This window comes from Pocillopora damicornis, chromosome 8, assembly GCF_964200805.1.
Source record: "Pocillopora damicornis chromosome 8, jaPocDami1.2, whole genome shotgun sequence".
NCBI classification, from domain to species: domain Eukaryota; kingdom Metazoa; phylum Cnidaria; class Anthozoa; order Scleractinia; family Pocilloporidae; genus Pocillopora; species Pocillopora damicornis.
In genome coordinates, this window is record NC_142677.1 from 14,329,767 (window position 1) to 14,355,168 (window position 25,402).

General features: G+C 36.7%; 2 protein-coding genes and 1 long non-coding RNA gene across 3 annotated transcripts; all 3 read right to left on the reverse strand.

The window, feature by feature from the left end:
- Positions 1 to 1,841: 1,841 nt before the first annotated feature.
- LOC149041520 (uncharacterized) lies at positions 1,842 to 3,616 on the reverse strand. Its single transcript, XM_089180835.1, has 3 exons — positions 3,554 to 3,616; positions 2,542 to 2,816; positions 1,842 to 1,928 (listed from the first exon to the last, which is right to left on the reverse strand). The coding sequence occupies exons 1-3, from the start codon at positions 3,600 to 3,602 to the stop codon at positions 1,890 to 1,892; spliced, it is 363 nt and encodes a 120-aa protein (XP_089036961.1). The 5' UTR covers positions 3,603 to 3,616; the 3' UTR covers positions 1,842 to 1,889.
- Positions 3,617 to 9,908: 6,292 nt separating this feature from the next.
- Positions 9,909 to 11,302, reverse strand: LOC149041521 (uncharacterized). Its single transcript, XR_016179238.1, has 3 exons — positions 11,234 to 11,302; positions 10,489 to 10,640; positions 9,909 to 10,093 (listed from the first exon to the last, which is right to left on the reverse strand). It is a non-coding gene; the product is annotated as an uncharacterized LOC149041521 (long non-coding RNA).
- Positions 11,303 to 16,632: 5,330 nt separating this feature from the next.
- Positions 16,633 to 18,437, reverse strand: LOC149041522 (uncharacterized). The gene is made up of 3 exons (XM_089213746.1): positions 18,356 to 18,437; positions 17,472 to 17,689; positions 16,633 to 16,841 (listed from the first exon to the last, which is right to left on the reverse strand). Exons 1-3 carry the CDS (start codon positions 18,402 to 18,404, stop codon positions 16,794 to 16,796), a joined length of 315 nt encoding a protein of 104 aa, XP_089069872.1. The 5' UTR covers positions 18,405 to 18,437; the 3' UTR covers positions 16,633 to 16,793.
- Between the last annotated feature and the right edge of the window lie 6,965 nt (positions 18,438 to 25,402).

Sequence of the window (25,402 nt, forward strand, 5' to 3'; positions counted from 1 at the left end):
TAATTTTTTGCTGAACTCCACCTTAGATGTAATGTTTGTAGATATACAAGCGAATCTTTGGCTTTTACAAGTCTATATCTATAAAATGCAAGTGTAACAGAGTTTTGGGGGGTAAAAATGACATTTTAGGTAACGTTGACTGAAGTATGGATATTGATTAGAAATCTGAGCTAAAAACTTACGTTCTTTTATATTGCTTGGGAGAGAACAAGTGCCAGCAAGTATCAGGCAAGACGAAAGATATAAACCTAAATGAAATAAAAGCACTCAACAATTTTCCCCGTTCAAAGAATCCGTTATTTTTTCGGGTTTTGACCATTAATTTCAGCTTACATCAACAGGTAGTCTTGGTCGCAGAAGTGCCCCTTTAGCTGGAATAAAAGAAGTAACAATATATCCCATCTGAAATTTTCTCAACTAAGTAAATTTCAAACGTAATCGCTTCAATGATTTGACACATAAAGATAAAGGCGAAAATTGGTACCAGGTTACACGTGGTAATTATATACATTTTTTGTTTGTGGTGATTTAATACAATAGCTATTTGTTGAAAAAGGTTTTACGCAGAGATGGCTTTCAAACACAAACATGGTTCTAAATGATAGGGGTGAATTTTAAGCTATACGTTGCAGCTCACTTTTTGGCCAAATGGTCGAGAAGGGAATTAGATAATAAATCTGTAAATCAATGAAATGTAACAGGTAAGTAAGAAACTGTCGGCATACGATTTTGATAAGCGAACGTTATAGTTTTTCTTTGACTTCGAAACTATTGATAATAGCAGACAGCCCCCGAAATGTCAGCTATTCCAGCGGATTCTTATGGCGTTTTACTCCTCTTATTCAACGCTTCACTAATCAAGGCTTAGCTGGGGGGGAGGGGGTTCCTGGAGTGTCAGGGACCCCCCCTCTTTGTAAGCCATTTTTAAACAACCTAAAATATTCAGGTGGCGAAAACTGGTGAGAACCCCCTGTTTGACACAGTATGCCCACCTCCCCCCTCCCCCCTTTGAAAAATACCGGAGATGCCCTTGGCCCTTGTTAATAGTTAAGAAACTGCATAGAAATTTTCTGCGATATGGTGCTGCTGATTCCTTAGGATCCCTTTATTTTGTTAAATCTCTTTAGTATTTTTAAGAAAGATAGTGTGAAAAGGAGAACAATAACTGAAAATTGAGTCAAAGCATGTTACCACATTCTATTTATCATTAATGGCAACTTAGCCAGGATGGATTAGTATCTCATTTAACAAACCAGGAGTGATGTCAGATACAAAGGGCAAAAGGAAACATTGGGAGGAATATCAAAATGGGCGGGGAAAAGAAATGCAGAGAAGTTTGCCCTTTTTGAAACTTGCCATGGATTGTGTAAAACCTTCTTATCCCATCATAACCTCAATGCGTGGGAAAGGCTTATTTGTGAGGTGTCATTTTAGAAATGAGTGTATCGAACCAACCAATGTTCAGTAGAGTTTCGATTAAATCACATTACCCTTCTGAAAATTTCAGAAGTTTGTTTTTGGGGAAAGTTCGCATCAAATTGAAAAACAGGTGACTTCGTAATTCGATTACCAGCAGCGTTGCAGAAGCTGAGAAAACGCTCACGCTTCTTTTTCCTATTAGCCTTCATTTTCTGAGATTTTCTGGGATCAATGTCAGTGTCTGGACAAATGCGTGCCTACCTCTCCCTTCCCTAACTCAACAGCAGTCAAATTGACAACGAGAGAGGGTAAAGGTTGGGTTACGGGAAGGTTAGGTGCATAGTTGCTCAGATACTGACTTTGACCCGCATAACTACTATTTATACACGCACAAAAGTTGAAGCGATAGACGTCAATCAAGATTTGCAACGTAATAAACAAATAATTTTAATTGTTTCATATTATTTAAATCATGAAGAAAATCCTTTTAAGCATGGAGCATTGAGGACCTGAAGAACAGAAAAAGCAACAGCATCAATAGGTGGTCCAACAATGCATTTTCTTAACCAAAATAGACACTCCTGAGCTAGCTAGAAAGGTTAAAAACTGATCCGATGTCGGAAGTGATCAAATAAACAATATCAAATATGACTTCTCCGAATAAAGTGCTTTCTTTATATTGGTTTGCATTGGGTAAATTCAAATTCTGTGGCACCTTTGATATGATATTATCGGTAATGGAAACCTTTGATATGATTGATATTCAAAACAAAATGTTCCCAGTAAACAGTAAAAGCAACACCAACAAAAAAATTATTAACGATAATGACAATGATAGTGACAAGGATAATGATACCACTACTACTAATGATAATGACATGAAGTGTTTTAATGTAAGAAATATGCCTCAGGAGGCCATGTCAGTTTTTCTTCAATACATCCATTTTGGACTGAATTCCTATCCAAATTAAGGGATTTTCGACGAGGTCGATCACTCTGTGGAGTCTTAAACGCCTTATGCTGTGCAATCATATTCACTTCTGATTGACAGGATGAAAACGTTATAATTTCGTACGCATGCTTCCCCTACATGAATTGATCCAACTAAATATAATTGTTTACCTCCATTGAGGCTGTTGGTTCTATCAGGCAGCAAATCCTTTTTAGCGTTGTACTCGCACCATATTTGAACCTATCTTCGCAGTCACGGTCTTCGTCTTTTATTCTCTTGAAGTTGTGAGGACATAGCAGGTCGTTTTCAGCTGCATTAGGATTTGTTGCCACGAAACAAGCTGCCCAGTCCGTATCACCAACGTAGGGTGCATAAATTGTCTTGCGATAGTCGTTAGGATCAGGCATATAGTTTGTGCCACTACACCTGCTCGAAACATAGTGTGCTGAGGCATAGTATAAGTCATGTTAGAGGCTTTTAGCTTTAAAGAAGGGCACACATAGCAGTCACAGCATTACAAGGTACATTTACAAAATATTCGCGTAAACGGTAAAGGGAAGATCACTGAACTAAAGATTTAATGAGCAGGGCAATAGTTATTAAGGTATGAAATAAACTTTTTAGGTTCTTGGCCCACTTTTGCAAAACATAACGTGAAATCATCTCCCCGCTATATTTAAGACTGATAAATTTGACAATAAAAAATTCTAGTTACAATTCTTTATAAGTTGCAAAATAGATTTGGCAATCTCAGTACTGTGGTAGGCAGGTACAGAGATTTAGATCAACGTTTGATGTGTAAACTGCAAACGTCAAACCGCGGTTAGCCATTTGATGTTAGAAGTTAAAATTTTGAAGTTTCGAGATTTTCAGCTTTTTAGATCGACGTAAGCTGTCACCTGAAAAAAATGAACATGTGCGTCGCCATTTTGAATTCCACAAAGGATGGCGGCCTTTATTTCAAACACAAAATGAGGCTAAAAGTTTGATGATCTGGTTTCCTTAACGGATTGGTTAGAAAGGAACAGGAGGAAGAAGAGCGCCGAGGGAATTGACTGCTAACGGTTTACGGTCAAACGTATTCAGAAACAAACGTGGATCTATTTTAATCGTCCTCGTAAAGAAATAAGTTCGAAGTGCTTCCCAAAGAGGAAACCGAATGATAGGAAAATAGTTATTTACCAGATATTATTGCAGCCACCACAAGCATGATCACTTTAAGGAGCTTCATTCCCGATCTCTTTATTCGGCCTACGATTTTTTTTAAAACAATAAATTAAACTGCTATGACAGTACTAACATTAGAATCAAGTGGAAGATAAATTTTGTTTGAATTACACGCCTGATTTCGAAGTATTCGAGTTTTAACTAAGAGCTCGTTTAATAACCCCAGCCGTCTGCAATTGAGCGCACGGCAAAACATAGAAAAATCAAGATTATGTCTCTTAATTTATTTGACCAGTTTTGTTGTTGAAGTTTCCTTAAGGGTTTGATGTTTGTTACGACGAGTCAAACAATGAAACTTATACACCAGAGAAGTGGGATATGTATTATGATTACGTTCAACTTGCCCGTTGTGTTTTTGAATAATCATACCTGAAAATTCCTAACAAAGTTATATTTGTAATTAAACTATAGTATGAAAAGGGCATACGTTAAAAAAATACCCTTGATGGTAAAATTTAACTGAGAAAATGGCATTTTTGAAGGTAAACATTAACGTGGGTTCAGGCCAATGTAAAACGCCGCGTACTATATGATGCTTTAAAAAATACGTAAAAATTGGTGATAGATGGATCCGAGTGTAACTCTTTGTAGAGAGCAGGAAAGGATATTGGTCATATTATGATAAGTATGAACCTTTATCAGTGCAGTATCGCTTACCTCTGAGGTCCTTCAATTCTATGAAAGATACATTTACAACTTTGTGCGAGGTAAACATAAAAAGTGCTTTAATTGTGAGGCAGCACGCTTCACTGATTTGTTATTTCGTTCAGGGTACCTGTCAATGCAATGTTTGGGAAACTAGTTCTATCACTTGGATTCCCCTAAAGACATAAAGCACTCTGATAATGTTAGGGGGAAAGTAGAACTCTACTGCGCTAACAATCAGTTACAACTCAAAATATTCTGGGTTTTTTCTCGAGATAAGCGTGAGAATTGAATTTTTATTTTAATTTCTGATTAATTAACAAGACTGATCGACTAATTGCCAACTGGTTGAACGACATCTTCTAAAGAAATATTGAATTTCGATGTCCTTAGTTAATTGTATAGAAAGGGTTTCTATACTATTGGGTAAGGACCACGTTTAGTTATCGAGGGGAAAAAGTGTTTGGATGGAATAGATCAAAATTGAATTTGATTCCCTCCAGATTGATATGATACAATTTCGACATGCCAAAATTAAATAATTATTCTTTTTTTTATCAAACGAAGAACAAAATGGTGTGTCATCGAAATTAAAAAAATTACGGACGAAATTCAGGTGAGTGTTCTTATTCAGTTTTTCCGGCACCTAAGCAGGTACCAATACGGGTACCAGATTTGGTGCAGTGCCAGGTACTCGTCCAAATCATGACCAGGTCACAGTTACCGTACTTTTCATGGTAATTCGAACACTGTGCTTCCCTCGAAACATATGCCAGTATTTAAAAATTTTCTGAGACAAAATCTTGGCAGCTTCAAGTACAATCTTATGAAAACTGGACTAAATTTTAGCAGGCCCTTGCTTGAATATGGCTCGTGTTTCATGAGGTCTATTAAAATCGCATGCGAGATGGTCTTTTTGTTTAATTTCTTCCCTTTCTATAATATTGCCTGAAAAGCTATTACGATGGAAAATGGCACCGTCATCGGGCTAGCATGCATTACGTTTCACAGTTAAATGTTACTACAAAGCATTTTAAAAAACCATTTTTCACTTGAACGTCGTGAAACTGAAGGACAGTAATTACGACGTCAGGGGAACATTTTATAAGAAGCCACTAGGAAAGCCAAGTAAATTCAGTTGTTCTTAAACGTAATGTTTTATTAGTCTTTTTCTATTTTATAACAGTATTTCATTCTTCAGTTGGCGAAATGCGCAACTCCCTGACTGTACTATCAGAAGTAAATTGAACTAATGAATACATATCAGTGCTTTGTAGCAAAGGAAGATTTTGTTTGCAGATCTTGCTAATAAATCCGCTCTTTCAAGAACATTCAGCCTTGTTTAACTGCAAAATAAAGGAGTAGATGATAAATAAATATATAATTCGTCAAATAATAAAAACATTAAAAAAAAATTATTTTTCCAAAGTAAAAATAGCTAGGCTTGACTTTTCCATGGGAAAGGAAATTATAGTCAAGGTACTATAGTAAAACCTTGTGAAATGTTCTTATTTTTGCTTGCTTTTTAATCCCGTATGTATTTCGAACCTTCCTTGTCTCATTAGAGGTTCTGTTAGGACAATAAGTAATAAAATAGTTTTATACATATCTACTTAAGAAGCTTAATTCACAAGCCAAGTTTCAATGCTTGTCTTTGCTTTCCTTGCAATGATCAAATCGTGACCTTTGTAAGCGGAGTCAAGCTCACTAATTCCATACCCTTTCACCTGCGATTTTAGTTTTGTTGTGTTTTGCTGGAAATTTTTTTTTTCAGTATTTAAACGATCTGTGGGATCGGTAATTATTTATGTCCGTAAGACTCTGCAATGTTCTTTTGATTCCCCCCTCCTTGGAAGTTAACTGGTCAGTTCGTTTATGTTGACCATGATGTCTGTGTTGACGACGACTGATTCCCCTTTCCTTAAGGCGAATAATAATGACTGTTCTGTAACTCGAAATATAATAAAAGTTGAGGTTTACGTTAAACTTTAATTTTGGTTGCAGCAAGCAGCAAACACTGTCCACGCGATCTTTGTTACACCAGTTCCCGTCGTCAACCTTCGTAAGACCGAGTGGGCATATATCATTTCCGAGGCTATCCCTCTCTTTGTTGAGACATGCGACCCAGTCGGTGTCAATGAAGGGGGGTTTTTGGTAAAATCCACATGATCCGTCCACTTGATGGTACAAAGATATATCTTGATAGGATAAAAATAAGATCACGCTTAAGTGCATTGTGTTTGTTCTGTCGACTAAGACAGAGTAAACGAGAGAATCATATGCCTGTCTTATGACAGATGGTAATTAAAAGAAGAGCTCCTTGAACACTTGTCGGAAAAACAGCTCCAGAAGAGAAATATCGACTGCTCTTGATTTTGCAAGAGTTGCTGATAACGATTAGTTTATCGGGTAGTAATTTAAAAAGTTATACTGGCAGATCTTGCGAAACAGAGTGAGCAGGATAAATTGCTTTATGATCTATAAAAGTTTATAAACTTGGTTTGAAAATAAAAAGTAATTACTTTATTTAGGTGTTCCAAATCGATAGCTTGTTCCTTTTCCGCCTTTATTATTTTAAGAAGAGAGAACGATCTCGCAGACATAACATCCCCAATTTGACACAGACGAGCTACAAGACAACTTGTCCTGCCAGAATTGTCCTTTCAAGGTCAGCAAGGGAAGTAGGCGTCGCAGTAAGGAGGACAACCCAGAACAAACCATTACTGGGGAGGGACTGATATCGATCACGACGAAAGACATTAAAGTCGACTTACATGGATATAGCTCTATAAAGCATCACACTTGTTTTCTAAATAAAATAATGCATGTCGAAGGAAATATTTAGACTCGAGAAAAAACAACAAAACAATCTAGCCTTAATTACTTAGGAAAGGTTTGAGGGAGTTCTCGGTCGTATAGTTTTAGAGTCGTTTTGTAAAACTTATTTTCATTTGAAACGAAACGACTCATGATTTGCAGCTAATCGCCTTCGACTTAGGCGAAATGACTTGTAGTGCGACGACTTTGAAGCGAAAGGACCGAAAAGCGCTGGAACACGATACTTCATGTGTTCTCCTCTGACGCAATTTCGTGAAAAACATTGGTCTTCCTTCAATTAATATATATATGACGCTACCCAGCTTACCAAACATAATAACATTAAGAACCATCAGCAGAATTATGGTCAACCCTTTTCTTGTCATCTTGTCTCTCTCCCTCTTGTAGCTATTGACATGAAAGGCAGAAACACTGCTGTGAGTTGTTGTATCTTGTGTCTGGAGATGTGACTAAAAAAATGTTATTGCTGTTCGCCCTTTAAAAGAACGTCTCACTACAAACTAACAACATTTGAAAATAAGTCTCTGCCAATGAATAGTGACCGTGAAAATGAGAAAAATTTAGACAGTTGATATTAGCATTTAAACAGATTGTTAGTTGCTGTACTCTTGCCTACGGAAGTTGATCATTTTCGGCGTTCGTTTGTTACTTTTCAAAAGTTTAAACATGGTCTTTTATATTTTTGGTTAATTCTTGTCATAAATTGTCCTGCGAAATGATTCTTGACAAATATGGGATGATTTCTCGTTGGGTTTAACGTCTCTACTTTTTCACCGACAGTCCTCAAGGAAATATCCTGCCTAATTTACATGATTATTACAAATTATGGTATTATTACAAATTATGGTATTTTTTTCTATTTTTTTTTTTTACCTCGTTCAAGACGTTCTCTAACAGCGACTTTCTGTTATGACTTTTACTTTTTGACACAATAGCACACCGTGTAATGAATAATTAAGCAATCTCCTTGTTACATTGTTTGAAGAACGCTAGGTTTAAATAATTGTTTACCTTTTTGGTTAAGTTCAGTTTTTTTTGTAATATCTTGGATCAAGGAGAAACATTTTTTTCGGTCATCTACGGGTGAGGGACAAAGAAAAATTATGAGTTGAGCTCGTTAAAGGACTCGAGAAAAACGTGTTTTCGTCTTTTCTTGGATCATGTCATGACACTATTATGATATGAATGTTTGTTTGTTTGAGACAAAGCAACAACCTTTAAACATTAAATGGAAAATTGTCAATGGAAGTAAATAGATGCAAATTGAATAGTCGTAGAAAATCATGTTCGTAGAATATTTTTTCCATTTTTTCATTCTTTAATGAAGTTTTCAATCAAAACACCTTTACTTCTTCTACATAGATTGAAGTTTCACTTTTAAACCACGCTTTACTGATGCATGCGTTGAAAACAAATGAAAAGGTGTTTAGTAAACAGTTGGCGAGGCTGGTCCAAACTTCAACACCAGTCGCATCTTTATATCACAAGAACAAGTTAGGAAACATTTTTTTAACGGGGAGGGAATAGATCAGTGAAGAAATAATGCGTCTTGATTATTTTATTCTGGCCATTTGATTAGTAAAAAAGCTTTACGATCTGTGTGTTAAAGGAGTTGATGTTACAGAACGTATCTTTTAAAGAGAAGGCAAGAATTCTTTTCAATTTTTTTCCCATTAGTTTTATCCTTAGGGTTAACGTATACACAAGTCAAAATGTTAGAAGGCACTTAGTACAAGGTACTTCAATGTATTTGTCTTTCATCGAATTTCAAATGGACTTTAAACATAGAAAAGATTTTCACCTCAAAATAAATAAATGAATAGATAATTAGATAAAACGCTTTTAGAGATATTTCGAAGTGTATCGATTTTTTTAAAACCTCCGCTCTCAATAGCTAGGTTTCAATAGCCGGCTAAGTTATCAGCTGCTACAGCGATCATCATCCCTTAATCAAATCGCAAAGCGTTCCAAAATCAACGTCAGATTCCCCCTTAAGACTGGCCTTATGATGATTTTTCCGAGCACGAAAGTTGGTGACACTTCTATCCACACTTAATTCATTCTTCTGGTGAGTCTCTGTGATTAAGATCTACCAGAGATCAAAAATGAAGAAAACGAGTTTCGATAAAATCCTATCTTACTGGAGAACTGATAAGGGGCGAATTTGTACATGATAGGTTTATGTTGAAGTAGACAAGTGGTTCAATATCAGTTAGAGCATTCAGAAGGGGCAGTTACAATTTTCACATAGATAGGGAAGAGTATTTTATTGTAGCAAGATTCCCACTCCAATAAAATTGTTGCATTCGTTCAAACGATCACTTTATTTATTGTTCACAGCTTGGCAAGGTGCACCTTTAACCTACAAATGATAAAAAATAATAATAATTAGGCTTTTGGAAAGGTGAAATGTGAGCAAAAGCCAAATTGGAAGCCTTACGTTTCCAAGTTGAATCCAATCACAGACCGATTACACACAGAAAAATCCCGACGATTTTTGCCATAGCCCCATCCTTCCCTAAACAGACACTATTGTCAATGCTACTATCCACTCAAACTGCGAGACAGAGCAATTAGCGCTCCTTATTTCATAGACTCTCAATGCTGTCGGGTTTATTGCAAGAGGGAGAATTTATCTGTGAAGAAACTCATGTATGACTAGAATATTAAGAGAATCAATACAGAGTATACAGCGACACGTAACAAAAGTATGTGGGTTCATTTTGAAAAGACAGCAGTTTTCGGAAAGGGATTCTGCAAAATCCAAGTGACTTTTTATTAAATCTGTTCTTTAGTATAGAGTAAATAGGCATGCGGACTGTCATACCTTTACGTTCAAGGTTGGTTGTATGAGACAGCAAATCCTGGGGGAAGTACAAGGCCCACCTTTGATTTGAGTGAAGTCATATGGACATCCGCCACCGGTTTTTGGGTACAAGCAGGATACCCAATCTGTGTCGATGGCGCTGTAGTAGTACCCTGATTTTGCACATTTCCCATCCAGTGTGCGAGCTGTGAATATTATTGCTTAGTGTTAATAAGGATCGTGAGCTGGAACGATTCTACATTCTTGTGCTCGCAAGGCATGTTTAGAGTTTTACGGCGTTGCCGTTTTCATTAAAAAGAGAAGCAAAAGAGCCAATTTCAGAGTCTTTGACATACCCGTAAGATGATGGACACTTACTAGAAATTGGTTTTATTAAGACCTGATATTTCTAATTTGTATTGCATGTTGCGCAGGTTGATGGTAGGGACTTTGAGGGATTGGTGGTTACTTCTTAGTTTACCTGACATGGTTCTTGGCTGTTACTTCACCTTCCCTTGTAAGTGACGAATACCGAATACTTCCGGATAAGAGTTTATTTTAGTTTAGTTAAAACCGTAGTTTCTTTTCAAAGATCGCTTACCATACATGACGACCATCGTTACAAGCAGAAAGTACTTCAGGAAGCCGACTGACATTTCGATGACTCTTCTTTAACTGGAAGACAACAACTGCTTGAGCTTCCGAAGCTGGTCAAAGTTTATTGTTTGACTGTATGCTTTAGATGAATTTGCGCTGAGAGAGAAAGCCAGTAGTTATGCTGCTGAAATTATCACTACACGTAAAAGTAACGCCGTCTTCAGCAGTAAACATAATTATGCCTACAATTAAGTTAAAATGCCACGATCATTTCGCTTAGATTAGATCTCAGTAGCCTTTCAGTTCGTTGGCACAGAATTTAATATGGATTTTATTAACTAGATTACTATATTTCGTCATGTCCTTTCACAATGATAATATACGTGATTTTGTACAGGCTAATAAAAACGGAAAGCGGCTTTCCTGTCTTGAACAATCGACTGCAGTAAGAACTTGGCGGTTACTCTCTCGCCATTTATAAAATAAATACTGTATATGAATGGAATAAATATGGATTTCCAAAATTTTAAATAAAACACGATATCATTGGGTCTTTTAAATTTCGCCACTTAGAAAAAAGTAAAACCATATATTTACTTATTCAGAAATTAACCGCTTTACCAGCTAATAAAACAGTATCTCTATTTGAATCGAATTAGCGAATTCTGATTGAGGTTATTATAGATTTTCATCGTCTTCAATCAAGTATCAAAAACAGTAAAACAGATTTTTAAATTGTTTCGATCTACCTCTTCGTTCGAAGTCAGCATATATCTCCCGATCCAGTGTTTCGTACAATGGCATACAATGTATTAAACATCGAGGTAATCACCTGCTTCGTTTGTTTGCATAGCGTTGGGTTTATGTAAACATTTTATGGTAAAAACTATCCAAATTCAGGTTTGTCACTCTGACTCCACTGAGCAGTCCTGCCTTTTAAGCACCTCAGAAAAAAAATTCAAAACTATTTTCTTAAAATTTGCCTCTTTAGTTGCCAACTCTTACTCTTACACTCGTCCATGAATTGGGCCATCACTAGAACTGAAAGTGGACAGTCGGTAGTTATTGATATCACAAATCGGTACTATACAAGAGGTCTGATGATTAAACAGAATGGTAAAATTTCATCTTGAATTTAGGCCGCTATAATGTCAACTTGATATCTCTAGGAGTAGGAAGTATTTTATGAAATTTGAGGTTTCTATTTTAGTAATATTGGCATTACGATTTGGTATTCCGCATGTTTTTGTCTTTTCAAAATCAGTTTACTAGACATGTTTATCTTTGATTCCCTTATTTTTTTACGGAAGTATCTATTTCTAAAAACGAAGTCACTTCCTCTTCAGTTATGTTTTTGCAATTATTTCGCCATTGCATGGAAATGTTCAGCCTGGCCAGCGGTTTTGAGTGCGCTTTACGGGTTTCGAGTGAGCCAAACGATGTGCGGCGAAGGCGTGAGTGAAACTACTTTCCCTCCCAAGCCTCTTACTGCTTCGCCACTCCGCCTTGGAATACAAAAAAAAAATCAACAAATAAAAAAACCGCCGGTTAAGCGTGCAAGCTAGGAAATGTTTAAAGAGTATCAAATTCTAGTCTCCTTGTTTTATTTGAGGCACTTGGGCCAGCCATGCGTCTGATGAATTGTTGGAGGGTTGTCAAGGTAGGGGAGGGAAAGAAGGGATTGAAAAGCAGGTGTTGATGATAGAAGCCTTTATGACCATTTGATGTATATTTACAAGGTTTTTTGCACTGTTAGATTTGAGATTTTATTTCCTTTTCTCCATTCCTCTTTGAAAGCTAATAGCTACACCAATTGCGAAATGCTGATTTCCTTTTCCACCTTAGAAAACCGTTTTATTTTGAAGACAAAGTTACTCAATTACGACATGCTGATTTCTTTTTACACCATAGAAAACCGTTTAATTTTGAAGACAAAATTACTCATTAAGAAAGAACACAGGTGACTTAACGGTTTGCAAAACACTCCTTAACAAAATGAGGCTAAAAATTTTGAGAGTTTCAATAAATATGATTGCAAATATCATCTCTACAACCGCTCTTATTCGACGTAATAAGATTCAAGGCAACAAACGTTTTGAGTAATGGCGTCATTTATTTCATTTGCTAATCCGGCCTGGCAAACAAGGATCAGGGTCAACCTGCAACATAAAACGACAAATGAATAAAGGGTGTAAGTTTCTAAAGAAACTGGGGCGTTACGTCGGTGGTGGGAATAATAATATAATTTGGTTTTATCAACAGAGTTGATAATGGAAATTGACGATCGTAAAGAGTTTGTAAAGCTGGATTTTCGAGCGTCAGACCTTCGTCAGAGCAAAGTGAAAACAAACAACGAGCTGAGATTCCATTTACAAACAAGACATTTTGAAATTCGTCTCTATCCTGGCTAGTAAACTACCTGTACTTTTAGAGTTGGTTGTATGATACAGCAGGCCCTTCTCCCAAATTCATTTCGGCTAACACGAACTTCGCCGCAAAAATCTCCTTCTACTTTAAGAAAATCAGCCGGACAGCCGCCATTGTAGTCATCGGTGAAGAAACACGCAGCAAAGTTGGAATCGAGAGTGTTTGCTTGCTGAGATAGATGTGAACATTTCCCTTCCACGGAATAAGCTGGGAAGAGGATGGTAACATTTCTCTTTTGATATGGCGAATGAAAATTTATGAAAATAGGTAATAGGTGAAAAAAAGGAATTGTTGAATGAGTGATACATGATAAAAAGGTCTTAGTGCGTTTACAAATCTTTAGGACAGAAACTGCTTCGTCACGGCTACAAGTATGGCCGTGATGTAGACCATTGTTTTTTAATTGAACCAAATAAGAGTACATTTAATCAGTGAAGCAGTCATTAATATCGCACTAACGGTGAGCTTTATATGCAGTCGATGAGAATCTAAAAGGTAATGTTTTGAAAGATATGTTTCCAACTGTCACGATGAGCCTTTTTTTGAAACAGCAATTCAAAAGCTCTGAGTCATTCGAAAATAAACCTTCGATAGAATTATCAAGTTACCAGAATGCTAGCCATTATCTGAATTCACTAAAATAAAAACACCAGGAAATTTATTCCGGCTTGACAAGAACCGAAATAAGATCTCTACTGTTTAACTCTGAGGTATATCGAGTCATATTTTCGGCTCTTTCATACATGGTTAAGTGTATGGAAAAAACGCTTTTACAAGTTTCATCATACACCGCTTACCATTTATGATTAAGAGCAATATGAGAAGAGAAGACTTCAAATCCAATCTGTCTTCCATGTTGATGACCATGGGTGAACTGTCGAGAGAAGAGAGACCTATCACGGACATTTCTTGATATTACCACGATTGGCTGCAAGTTTTCCAGCCTACTATTAACATTCTGGGCGTTCATTACAATATCCAGAAGCATCTCACTTGATATTTTCGAATAAAGGCTGGGCCGACAATGGAAATCATTGCAAAACTAGGTTTTAGTACGTTCACGGAACACCTAATAAGAAAATATGATATTTCAGTTCTATTACAGAGCCATAATTATGAATGTCACAGGGATGTTAAACAAGTAGTAATTATACTTAAGATAATTAGCATAGTAGAAATTAAATACAATACATAATTTTCGGCGTAGTAATTTAAAGAATCTAAAGAAGGTATCAGCGCACGCTAAATCATCTGGAGGTTTATAAACCTTCATAAATTGTTGGCTTAAACATCTTTATATAAAACTGTTCAAGAAAACTTATTGGTGAAAAATTGTAGTTAAGATTTATTATTTCAAAATTATTGTAAATAACATCATCGAGATGTTCCTAAAGACTGACAATAATCGAACCATCACTAGCGTAATCAAGAAACCCGAAAAAAACTAGCCATAGCTTTTTACTTTGTTGTTCAGTGCAATGATCGAAGGAGAAATATTTTAGAAAGACGCTTAATCGTCACGCATGCTAGATACATTGATTCTCCGTGAGTTGTTTTCCCTTCTTCTCCATGAGAAACGCAGTTTTGTTGGGCCAATCACAAAATATTACACTCCGATCCTTCTATAAAAAATCCATCGTTCAAATTACAAGAGGGAGATTGTGAAATTAGTTGTATTAGATGTGGATTTGCAACAGGCGCATGTTTAATTTGCAACAGGCGCATGTTTAACTCGACTCTATTTCCCACAATATAATTCAAACTATTTGCCCATCTAACGAGGTAAAAAAATATTCAAAAGCTTTAAATAATGTCACTTAAAAATATTCAGTAATATTTACCATTAGTTGGTGTAAAAAAAGAGAAATAACACATTCCAAGTGCTATTTTACATATCATTATCTTAGCAATGAGTTTATAACCGTAAATTTGAACTGTTTTTAATTACCTGTTTTGTAGAAGCTAGTTGAAATCTCCTTTTTTAGTTTGTGTCTCGAAGCCAAATCTTACAATGTCCTTGTCATTTTAGCTGCTACCTGTTAAGTTTGTTTTCAAAGCTCCAGGTTAAAGTAAACAGTTATGCTTACAATTATATCCTTTATTTATTTAAGATGTAAATCAAAACCGATTCGAGAAGTTCATATGTAAAAAAAACTATAGACCTATCGACCATCATGAATTTAAAAATGAGACTCGAAAATTATTCAAGATTTACACCACGCTCCACCGAAGGAAACGTGATAAATCTTGCTCGAAAGATCTCTATCTTCATCGTCGCAAGATGTTACGTTATGGAATAGAGCATGCGTAGACTTTCGAATCTGTCGCCTTTCAGCAATCTTTCCGGTATTTTCTTTTCGGTTGACCTCTTTTTCAGGCGTAGAAAGCCTATAAATATTACGTGTGTGGTTGCTGGAAACGTAGATTTCATCACATTAAAACTGTATTGTGTTAAACTGGTTTTAACACACCTTTTCGCACCCAGATCTCGCGCGGTCAAAAAACCTTATGGAGCTTCCTTAAAACAGAATGGTTTTAGCATCAAGATTAATATTTACAACAGAATTCGACAGCACCTAAGCAATTATGCTAAGGCTCAGGCTTATTGAATAATCCCTTCGACTTCGTCGGGGATTATTCAACAATGTCCACTTCGTCTTCGGTGAATAATTGTTACTTGGTACGAATCCCTGTTTTGTCGCCCAAATCTAAATTTGCCATGCCCACATTTATAAATTATATTCCAGTGACAATAAAAATCCAAAGCCTTTCGGAGATATCTGCAATCATTTACCAAACCCTATAACAGGTAAAAAAGTAATTAGAAATTATTTCTTTTGATTGTCTTTTAATTGTACTTCTGTTATAAGTCTCACCTGGACTTGATCGAGATCAAGTTTAGATGTGACTTATAACAGATTTAAGAACCAACACTGCAGCACTTAATTAGGGCTCAGGATCATTTCTGGCTTTTTATGCATGGAGATGAATCAACAATAAGCAGACCGTAAAAGTATACTGCAGCTTCTCTTTTTTATATCTAATGCTTGATGGAATATACTACAACAGCGCGCTCTGATTGGCTTCTCAATCTCTGAACATCCTTTGCTATTCACCTCCGAGCAACTCGCCCGGGATTTGCGGCCGAAAATATAGTAACCCATGCAGGAATAAATAAGGATAAAGGATTAAAATCACTTTCCGTGCTACATTATTTCCCCGTTTTAATGTATAATAAAACAACTCTTCAACTCAGTCTGTATGTCTAGCGGTGAATTTTAAATATCAATCATTAGAAACCTCCACTTCAGTGTATGCTTATTAATTATTTTACTATTATCCTTTATCGTTGAAAGTAAATTTGGTATCAACTGAGTTGATGACGTAAATTGGCCACCGCTAAGAGTTTAAAAGCTGATGTTTCGAGAGTTGGCCCTTCGTCTGAGCGAAAGAGTTTCTTTAGGAACGTTTTATAAAACTTACCCTCTTTATTCGTTCAAAAGAGATACGTTATACTATTTTAAGTAATTATTGATTTCTCGTGCTTCAACTTGGTGGCGTAATACTGCCATTTAATTAATCGGACTGCCATTTAATTAATCGGACTGCAAAACATCTCTAATGCGGTAAGACATGAGTGGGAAAGCAGAAGCAGCGACCACCTTAAAAAGAACTACGATGGCACAGAATGGAGATAAAGAAAAAGAATTGAAATTGAAACACGTTATGAATAAGGTTTATTTTTCAAGTTACTAAAACCATACAATAAACCATTCAAGGAGATAAATCTTACTACCGCTTAATTTGAGAGATAGTGTAATTCAACAATTTTTCCGAATAAAATTTAGTTAGAGGGACATCGTCATCATGATTTGATTTGATTTATTTTCTTTCACTTTCCGGCAAACATACTGAAGGTGAACCATCAATCTGCGGAAGAAAATTAAAGGAGAGAAAGTGAAGGTGAAAGAGCTTTCTACAAAATGGGCCTGGTCACCAAGTGACAGAGAAAAATGGGCCTGGTCAAGTCCTTACAGTTGCGATAAAAAAATAGCTATCAGTATTGTGCTTTAAGTAGGGGTTTTCTATGTAGGTTTAATACACAATACGTAGAGTGCAATGGGAGAAAGCCGCCTCGCAGTGTTAGTGGTGTAAGGTTAGCTGTGTTCTTTTGTTCTCGTTTGTAAAGTATGTAAATGAAAATAATTGACAAACCATAGAGAATATACTCCATGATTGGCTTCACCCTTAATCCTTTAACTCCCAGATCAAATTCGTTACTCTCTTTACTGTCAATGGTACAATTCTTATAATGTTAGTTCAGAGGATTTAGTATTGGATCAGCTTATTATCCCCAAATTGATATTTTTCCTTATCCTCGTCGCTTATCTGGTTTATGTTGTATTGATATTGTAAGGAGAAATTCTGTCTTGGTCACTCATGGGAGTTTAAGGGTTAGACTCCTTTCAACTTCTTACCTAGAAATATAAAGAGTTATTACAAAATCATACAGTCATAATACGAAATATCTTTAAAATGCATCGTGGAAACATGCATTACCTTCACTTTAAAATTAGGTTGTATGATACAACAGGCCCTTTGTTTCTCCTTGTTTTGGCCTCTGATGGCTTCACAAAAATCTACTTTAATCTTGGTGTAACCATGCGGACATGCGCCACTGTAGGGATCTGTAAAGAAACACGCAGCGAAGTCGCCATCGAAGGAATGTTCTGCTTTACCTGAATCGTAACTTTCACATTTTCCTTCCACTGAATAGCCTATAAAGAGGATTGGTACAATCACTTTTCATTAAAACAGAGAAATTATTAGTCTTTAAATTCGAGAGAGGTTCGTTCATGGAGTGCTCAAAGTAATGAAAGTAACCGAATCTCATCTCAGTGTAAATCGCCGTTTACACTCTCAAAGCTGCAACTTAACTCTGAGTGAAAGTCAGAATATAAAAGAAAGAGGGAGAGAGGCTAAAAAAATGTTTCAATTCGATTATAAAGAAAAGAAAGGGGAATAGGAAAGATAGTTAATGAGTGAAGAATAACAAGGAAACGGGCAGAAAAAAAAACTAATAAAAAAAGTACTCATAAATAGCTCGTGGTTATCTCAGAAAGGAAGGATAAGGAAGGATAGTCAGGATATATCAAATTTCCTAAATTGGATAAAATTGCACGATTTCCTCTCGCTTGCAATATTTTTTCTGACTGGTTTCTTCTTAACGCTTGCAGTTAAGTGTAATCTATGTTCTATCTCTATCGCTCTTCTCCTGAAATCGAAATTGACATCTCGATCGCGCTCTATTGTTTAAGTGTTTCGTTAGAAAAAACTTCGGCAAGAGATGGTGATGTAGTTTCTATAGTCTTCTTGGTAAGCATTCATCGAGTCCTAACCATGACAAGAATCAAAATGTCAAAACCTCACAGAAGGAATCTTACCCAAAAGAAAAACAGACAGAGATGATATCCAGGCAAGCATCAACTTCATCTTTTACCTTGGAACATCGACACATGGAAAACTAAGTGAAAAAAAAGTAACGGAAAGAAGTTACAATCACAGTCATAAAAGGCCTTCATTCCAGACATTTCAGGACATTAACTCAAATTTTATTCTTTCTTGTTGTAATGCGAAGAGAGAATTAATTGGATGATTAATTGGAGAATCAAACATGGCAATGAATAGTAGAGATTCAAAGGCCGCGGCCGTACAACACGAGTTGACCGAGTTCAGTTTCTAATTATTAAATTGGAATTAACTGGGTAACAGAAAAATCGTGGTGCAGCCGCTTTTTTCGGCTTTTCATCGAACTGAAGCTGGGTTAACGGTAAACATAGAAACGAATCGAAGAAAAAAAGGTTTATTAACCGAGTTTGGTTAATTTTAAAACACCTTTCTGCCCAGTAAAATGCAGGTTTGTGGTCTCTTATCAGTGCTGCGTTTTGCTCTTTTTTTTTTTTCGCGAAATGTGTCAGTCATCGTGGGGTGTGCGGGAGACGTTATCCTACTTAGCACGAACAGGTGCATAAGTTTATGATCACAGCGTCATGTAACAACAGCCACAACAACAAGTTACATTTCTTAAGCGCCACACTCCAATTGTCACACAATTTTCTATCCATTGTAAAATGCTGCTCGGAGGCAAGAGTCATAAAAAGTGAAAGAATACAGTTGAGCGTTTAAAAAGGACTCGATGTTCATTCAAAAGGTCTCTACAGAAGCCACGCATGGCAGGATTCGCAATTTTCTCAAGCCATCGCTGATTTCTCGGATATAGCCAAACTGAGGGACAATTCAATCGACGGCGATGGAGACAACTCTGACATCTACACAAAATCCACATCATATTCGAAAGAACTGCTTTGGAAGTTTGCGTAGGACGCATCGGAAGGAAAATATAACGTTCACAAAATATAACCCCAGCGTTTTATCGAAACCAACCTTTCAGCGAGCTAAGTTTTTTAGAAATTTTAAAACGGTTTCTAATATAAATCAATTTAGTTAACTTTCTCAGCACGGCCGCAGCTTTTGACAATGCTAATCTCTAGCCGTGTGTAGGATCTGCGTCCTAAATGAATCAGCTTTGGCCCAAATAAGAGATTAATTCGTTTTTTCAATCATATTGCATGGCGGATTCTTGTGACAAATTTTATAACTCTTTATTCAACAAAGGGCTCAAGAACGTCTTTTTTTTATCGATTTTCTCGTGTAACATGTTCGAAACATGATGCCAACTACAGAAAGCCCTTTCGCAGTAATTAAGTTAAAGAATTATTTCACTAAAAATAACGGAAATCTAAAACTGAAATGAGTAGATTACCTCTTACGTCCTGGTCTTTTTGCAGTCCCTGAATTCGAAAGTGTTTTGTCAGCTACAGGTATCGTTTTAGTGTAACTGGTACTCGAGTAAGCAATAGATTTCGGGTCAAGTGAAGGTTCATTGATTTAGCCAAGCTGTCATTAATAGCGCATGAATACTGTAAGTTATCTCTGTCGAGTTAGATGGACGAAAATTACCGTAAAAGAAACCGAGGCAAGGTGCAAAGCTAGACAGTTAATACCAAAGCACTCCTGCTGACGATAATTCCACAAAATGATTTTTAGGTTACCCTGCTGTGATGATTCCTCAAACATTGAGACAAACAGTTTCGTTTAATTAAGGTCAGGGGTTCCTACTTTTTATTCGTTTTTCCCCATTAAATTAGGTTGTTTGTTCTACTTCTTGGTCGACTTCTGCTAGGAATTTTACCTGTGACCTAAATTAAAGCTCTGTTACCTTTAGATATTCAAAGAAGAAATGAATACCGGTGTGGATAAAGGGCAATGTTAGGACAAATATACAAGCTGACGACGCATTTAGTACATTTCTATTCAATTACACATAACTGACTATACCTTCGATAACTTAGAGAGGGAAAAGAAATTCCAAAATGATTTTATAGCCAATGGCGTAATACGCACTCAGTGAAAAATCTGTTGCAAATTGTATATTTCTTACAAATAAAAGTTGAAAACAAAACAATTCAATTTATACCAGACTGCAGATTGCTTTGTCTGCACAACTCCGCTAATGGATAAGACAATTAAACCTAATTTTCTGTAAATGAAGTTTCAAGAAAAGGACCGTGGTTCTTTTCATTCGACATTCTGTTTTGGATATAAGTAACATTCATAATGATTTGAAATAAAAAACACAGATCCTGAAACATTGTACTTATTCGCCATACCATGTGGATTGCTGGTAAAACACCTAGCAAAAATGTTGTATAATTTTCACCGGTGGTATTTACGGTTAAAGGTTTTTTCTTTCTGGTTTTCTAATGTGTCACCTGCTTATTTAAAAATGAATAGGACATAATATTTACTTAGGAAATAGGTAATAAAAAAGAACATTGATGTAATGTCTTTGTCTACTGAGTGAAGCAGTCATTTTATTATCGACGTGCCTCTGGTAACAATAAGGAATCTGGTTGCGTACACTTCACTAAAAGGTAATTACCATAAATATTTACAAACTGCAAGCTTGTCTTTCTTTGATGCAATTTTGATCAATCACATACTTTTTTTCCTCGTTTCTTTCTTTGTTATTTATTTATAATACCTTGCACAGACTTGAATTGCACCTATGATTTGTTGAGTCTTAATATATAACAATAATTAACAAAATAGGAATATATGATTAAACTTTCTTTTTCTCTGGTAAGAATATGAAACTTTCTTTATAGAAAAAAAAAAGAGACGGTAATTGTTTTCGAACGTTAAAGTTAGAATTGCTTCGAATAGGAGGTTTGATAAAAGGTTTCTATATTGGCACCAGTTGCTCAATCAATGTGTTAAATATGTCAGGTTTCATAAGCAAAATCGAAACAAAAAACAAGTATAAGTTAAAACCTTATCACAGGTAGATTAGTGCAAAGAATACTAAGTATCCTCTTTTTTGAGGCAATTTGGTATTATCAACTGAGTTGATAACGTAAATGGCCACCATAAAGAGTTTCAAAATTGACGTTTGGACCGTTAGCCCTTGGTCAGAGCGTTAGCCCTTTCCTCTTACGGAGGGCTAACACTCGAAACATTAGCTTTGAAATTATTTACGCTGGCAAATTTACTTTATCAACTCGGTTGATAACACGTATTTTGTTCGCAGTGTTTTATCATCAAATTATATCCATTTTCGAGTCAAAAGACACCTCGTGGAAGGTAGCGACCGATGAAACAAAATATTTACTTGAATCTGATCTGCAATGAATGTTTAAGGAAAATGTCTCGTTTTAAAAGTAGTTTCCCGAGAATTTCAGGGAACACACTTCGATCAGCTTCGGACTAAACCAATATGCAATCGACTCCTGTTTTGATAAATTAGAAAACATATATCGCGTTTTCTTTTTCAAACAGAAATCTCACACACCTCAAATTTTCATGATAATTATAGCAGGTGTGTCCTATGAAATTCCGGATATTTGTCCGTCTACCCCAGCTGAGAATTAAGATTTTTTTTCCTTTTGATTCAATAAACCAAAAAAGGTGAACTTTTACATTCCATTCCAAATTCCAAACGTTTAAATTCAATAGCAAACAGGCTCTTACTATAGAAAGGTTCGAGTAATCCTTTTAGTGATATTGTTTTTTTAATATTTTTTTTCCATTGTAGAAGCTATACCAACCAACGGCTTACGTCGCCTAACCTCTCTCTGTGCTCCTCAATGGATCGTTTTTATTTTTTAAGCATCTTTACCGTCTTTACCTTGCTAATATCTACTTCAAGTGCACCACAGGAATGTACATGGGGTCAGGCTATTCACGATGCTCTGCAAGCAAGAGATCTCATGGTTGTTAATCTTAACAAACACCGTCAGAGCCCAACTCTCGAAAGGGCAGTAAACTTCATGGAGAGCCTCTATGAGCTTTACTTGCAGATCGATGGTCTGGGGTACCTGGACTTAAGCGTTAGGGAGAGCAAAGAACAACTTATTAGCGTCCTCCTTAAGCAACCAAAAAAACCCATCGTGAAGCATCTACTTGCATTCAATCATCATACTTTAGAAGAAGATTACGAGAAAAGAGGTTTAGGTATTATGGTGCAAACTTTCCAGGATTATCAGAACTTTCTTTGCGTAAATGCGCTGTACTCAACTCTCAGCCATAGCTTCGAGGGATACGAACTTCCTCTTGACCTTATGTGTGACCCTATCAAAAACGAGCTCGGAACAAAAACTAAACTAAGAAGTGAGAAACTCAACACCGAAAAGGTATGCAAGTCGGCTTTAGATTGCTTTTGGGCAACAAATAAAGCTCATACCTTTTGGATAAACCAGGGTCCTGACATAAGCACTGCATGTAACAAGCCAGGTACATCATGTGATATAGGAGAGGCCGTACCGATCATGGTATCGTTGCTTTGGTACAGAGTAAGTTATGTGATTGCACAAAGCCTTTGCCATAATCTTCCACAACATGATCTTCAGTCCTCTATAAAAACTGAGATTGACAATATCAAAGCCATGGCGTCTGAAGTTAGGGCCCATTTTAGTACCTTGACATGGGACTTATTTTTGACTCAGGCCACAATAGTGGGAGCATTTTCAGAGGTAGAGAAGGCCATGACTATACTGAGGCAGCACGAAAAATCACTTTACTCTTCTATTACGGCTTGCAACTCACTCCAAGCACAAGACGTTTGTATTATTAAGCGAATATATGCCGAGTATAAGGCTTTACAAAAAATGAAGCGGAAAAGAAGAGAGAAAACACGAGATTTGCGCCTTTTTCCTCGCGTTAATCATGCAAAACTAGTTGAACTGAGGAAAAAGACCCTTAAAGAAATCGAGGCTTTAGCCGTTTTATTGAAAGCTAAATCAGAATCTCGAACGGCAAATACCTTGATCTCAGAATATTTTAAGGGTGTTAGTAGATATGATGAAAGAATTAGTGATCAGGACTTTGGATATGTCAAAGCAAAATTGACTGAATTCAAAGTCGGAGCTGACAAACTTACAACAGAACTAGACTCACAAATCAAAGAAGTGTTAGTTACAGCTAATAGTGCCCTCGTTTTAGACGAATTAGTCAATATAGCGGATGCATTTAACCCATTGAATTTATTTGACACCGACAAGCATTATGGTATTGCTGTGAATATAATGACGAAAGCAGCACAGATTGCAAAGGGTAGCATGGCACTTTTTGCTCTCGCTGATGTGGCCAGCGACACGGAGAAATTAGCACGCGATTTTCAGTGTAATACAGACCAAATGCGTTCGATGAAAGATATAATGGACAAAATAAAAGCAAATGATAAGGAAGGAGTTAATGGGCTTGCAGATGCATTCATCGAAGCATACGGAAACTATAACCCACAGGTCAGTCAGAGTCGATTGGCGAAAAACGACGAGTTATGGGGTACATTTAAAGAATTGGCCTGCGAACTGCTGTTTGAGAAAGTAGGAGCTGGAGGAAAAGCACTTGTAATTGGAAAGGCCAAGAAACTACTTTGTGAAAAGTTGGACGGGACAATAGCTCAGCTAGGTACTCTCAGAGGTAACATATTTGACTTCCAGTTTGAACTTGTGGATATTATCGCTAAAATTGTCCGTGGAAATATCGGAACAGGATCCACGTACAAGAGCCAGGCTTCTCATTATAACTATCACATCACAAGCAAAAAAGAACTATTCCTGGGTTTCTTAAAAGCACAAACACAACTTCAAACGGAGGCATCTTCGTATTGCGACAAAGTTGAGTACATGAATGAAGGGCAACCAATCGAGGTGTGTAAAAAGAAAGGGGGCCTTTTCAGTGAAGCCGACTTAGATGAACTCGCCGCCTACAATCCAGAGGTCAGTTACCATTTAGACGAACGATTTGTGTACATACCAACACAAGCTCAATTTCCCGGTGATCGAGGTTTTATCGACCTAACAAGGCTAACAACTGATGGCTCAGTACTTTTCCAGCCACCCTTCAATAAGACGTGGCTTAAACAGTTTAATTGGCTTGCAGCTGGAGAAACCAAAGCTCCCTTTGTTGAAAGCTTCAAGGTGTACCTCCCACGTGAGACCTACCCTAGCAGAGGAGAGCATCAATCATACCTGAAAACTCAAGTAACGTTGACTGCTGAAGCTTCCTGTAAAGTAGATATTTCCTCAGATGTTATCTACGACTTACCCCTGGAAAACACTCGTTATGTCACGAGGTATGTTGAAGGATATCCGCGATGTCCAGGCGGAAGGGAAATAAATAATCCTTACAGTCTTTGCAAAAATCTACCTGGTATTTGCGATTCCACTCAGCGAATACCGGGAAGAGGTATGATGCCGACCATTCTGACCACATGGAAACTAACATACAGCATGCGTTCAGGAAGGAACAACGCAGCCCATACCTGGAACGCACCGAACCCTAAAACCAATCTTCTGATCATCGCGAAGCTGAAGTTGCGCTACCTTCCGAATACGTTGCTCACTAAGAGGGACACTCTTCAAGTCAAAAGAAGTGTCCTTCCGCCTTTGGGATGCTGTCCCAGCGATCAATATCGCCCTAAGTGGAATGACAAAACATGCGAGGCCTGCCCAATTGAATTTCAATCCATTTCAATGTTGCGAGGCTATTATTGCGAAATGCCATCCAACTAGGCAAGGATTTGGGAAACAGAGAGATGACGGTTATCACCGTGAACAATGCTTCCATAGCATATGGACTGACATTGATTAGCATTAATTTCAGTTCCTCTGTTTCAGACCTTTTTATGTAGAGCTTTAAACAGATTAATATATACATTGCAGTACTCTCAAAGTTAATAGTTTTTAGAGTTGGTTTTAGTTATGTTTTCCACAGTCAACATTGCTCCCTTCTATTACATTTTTCTTTACTTCGACTCTTATCAAACAGTAATGGTAATTTTATTGTAGTTTTAATTATGGTATGCGTTTGAACACCTACTGCTAAGCACCATTATCATCCAGGAACTATCACTGACCTGTTCATGACTT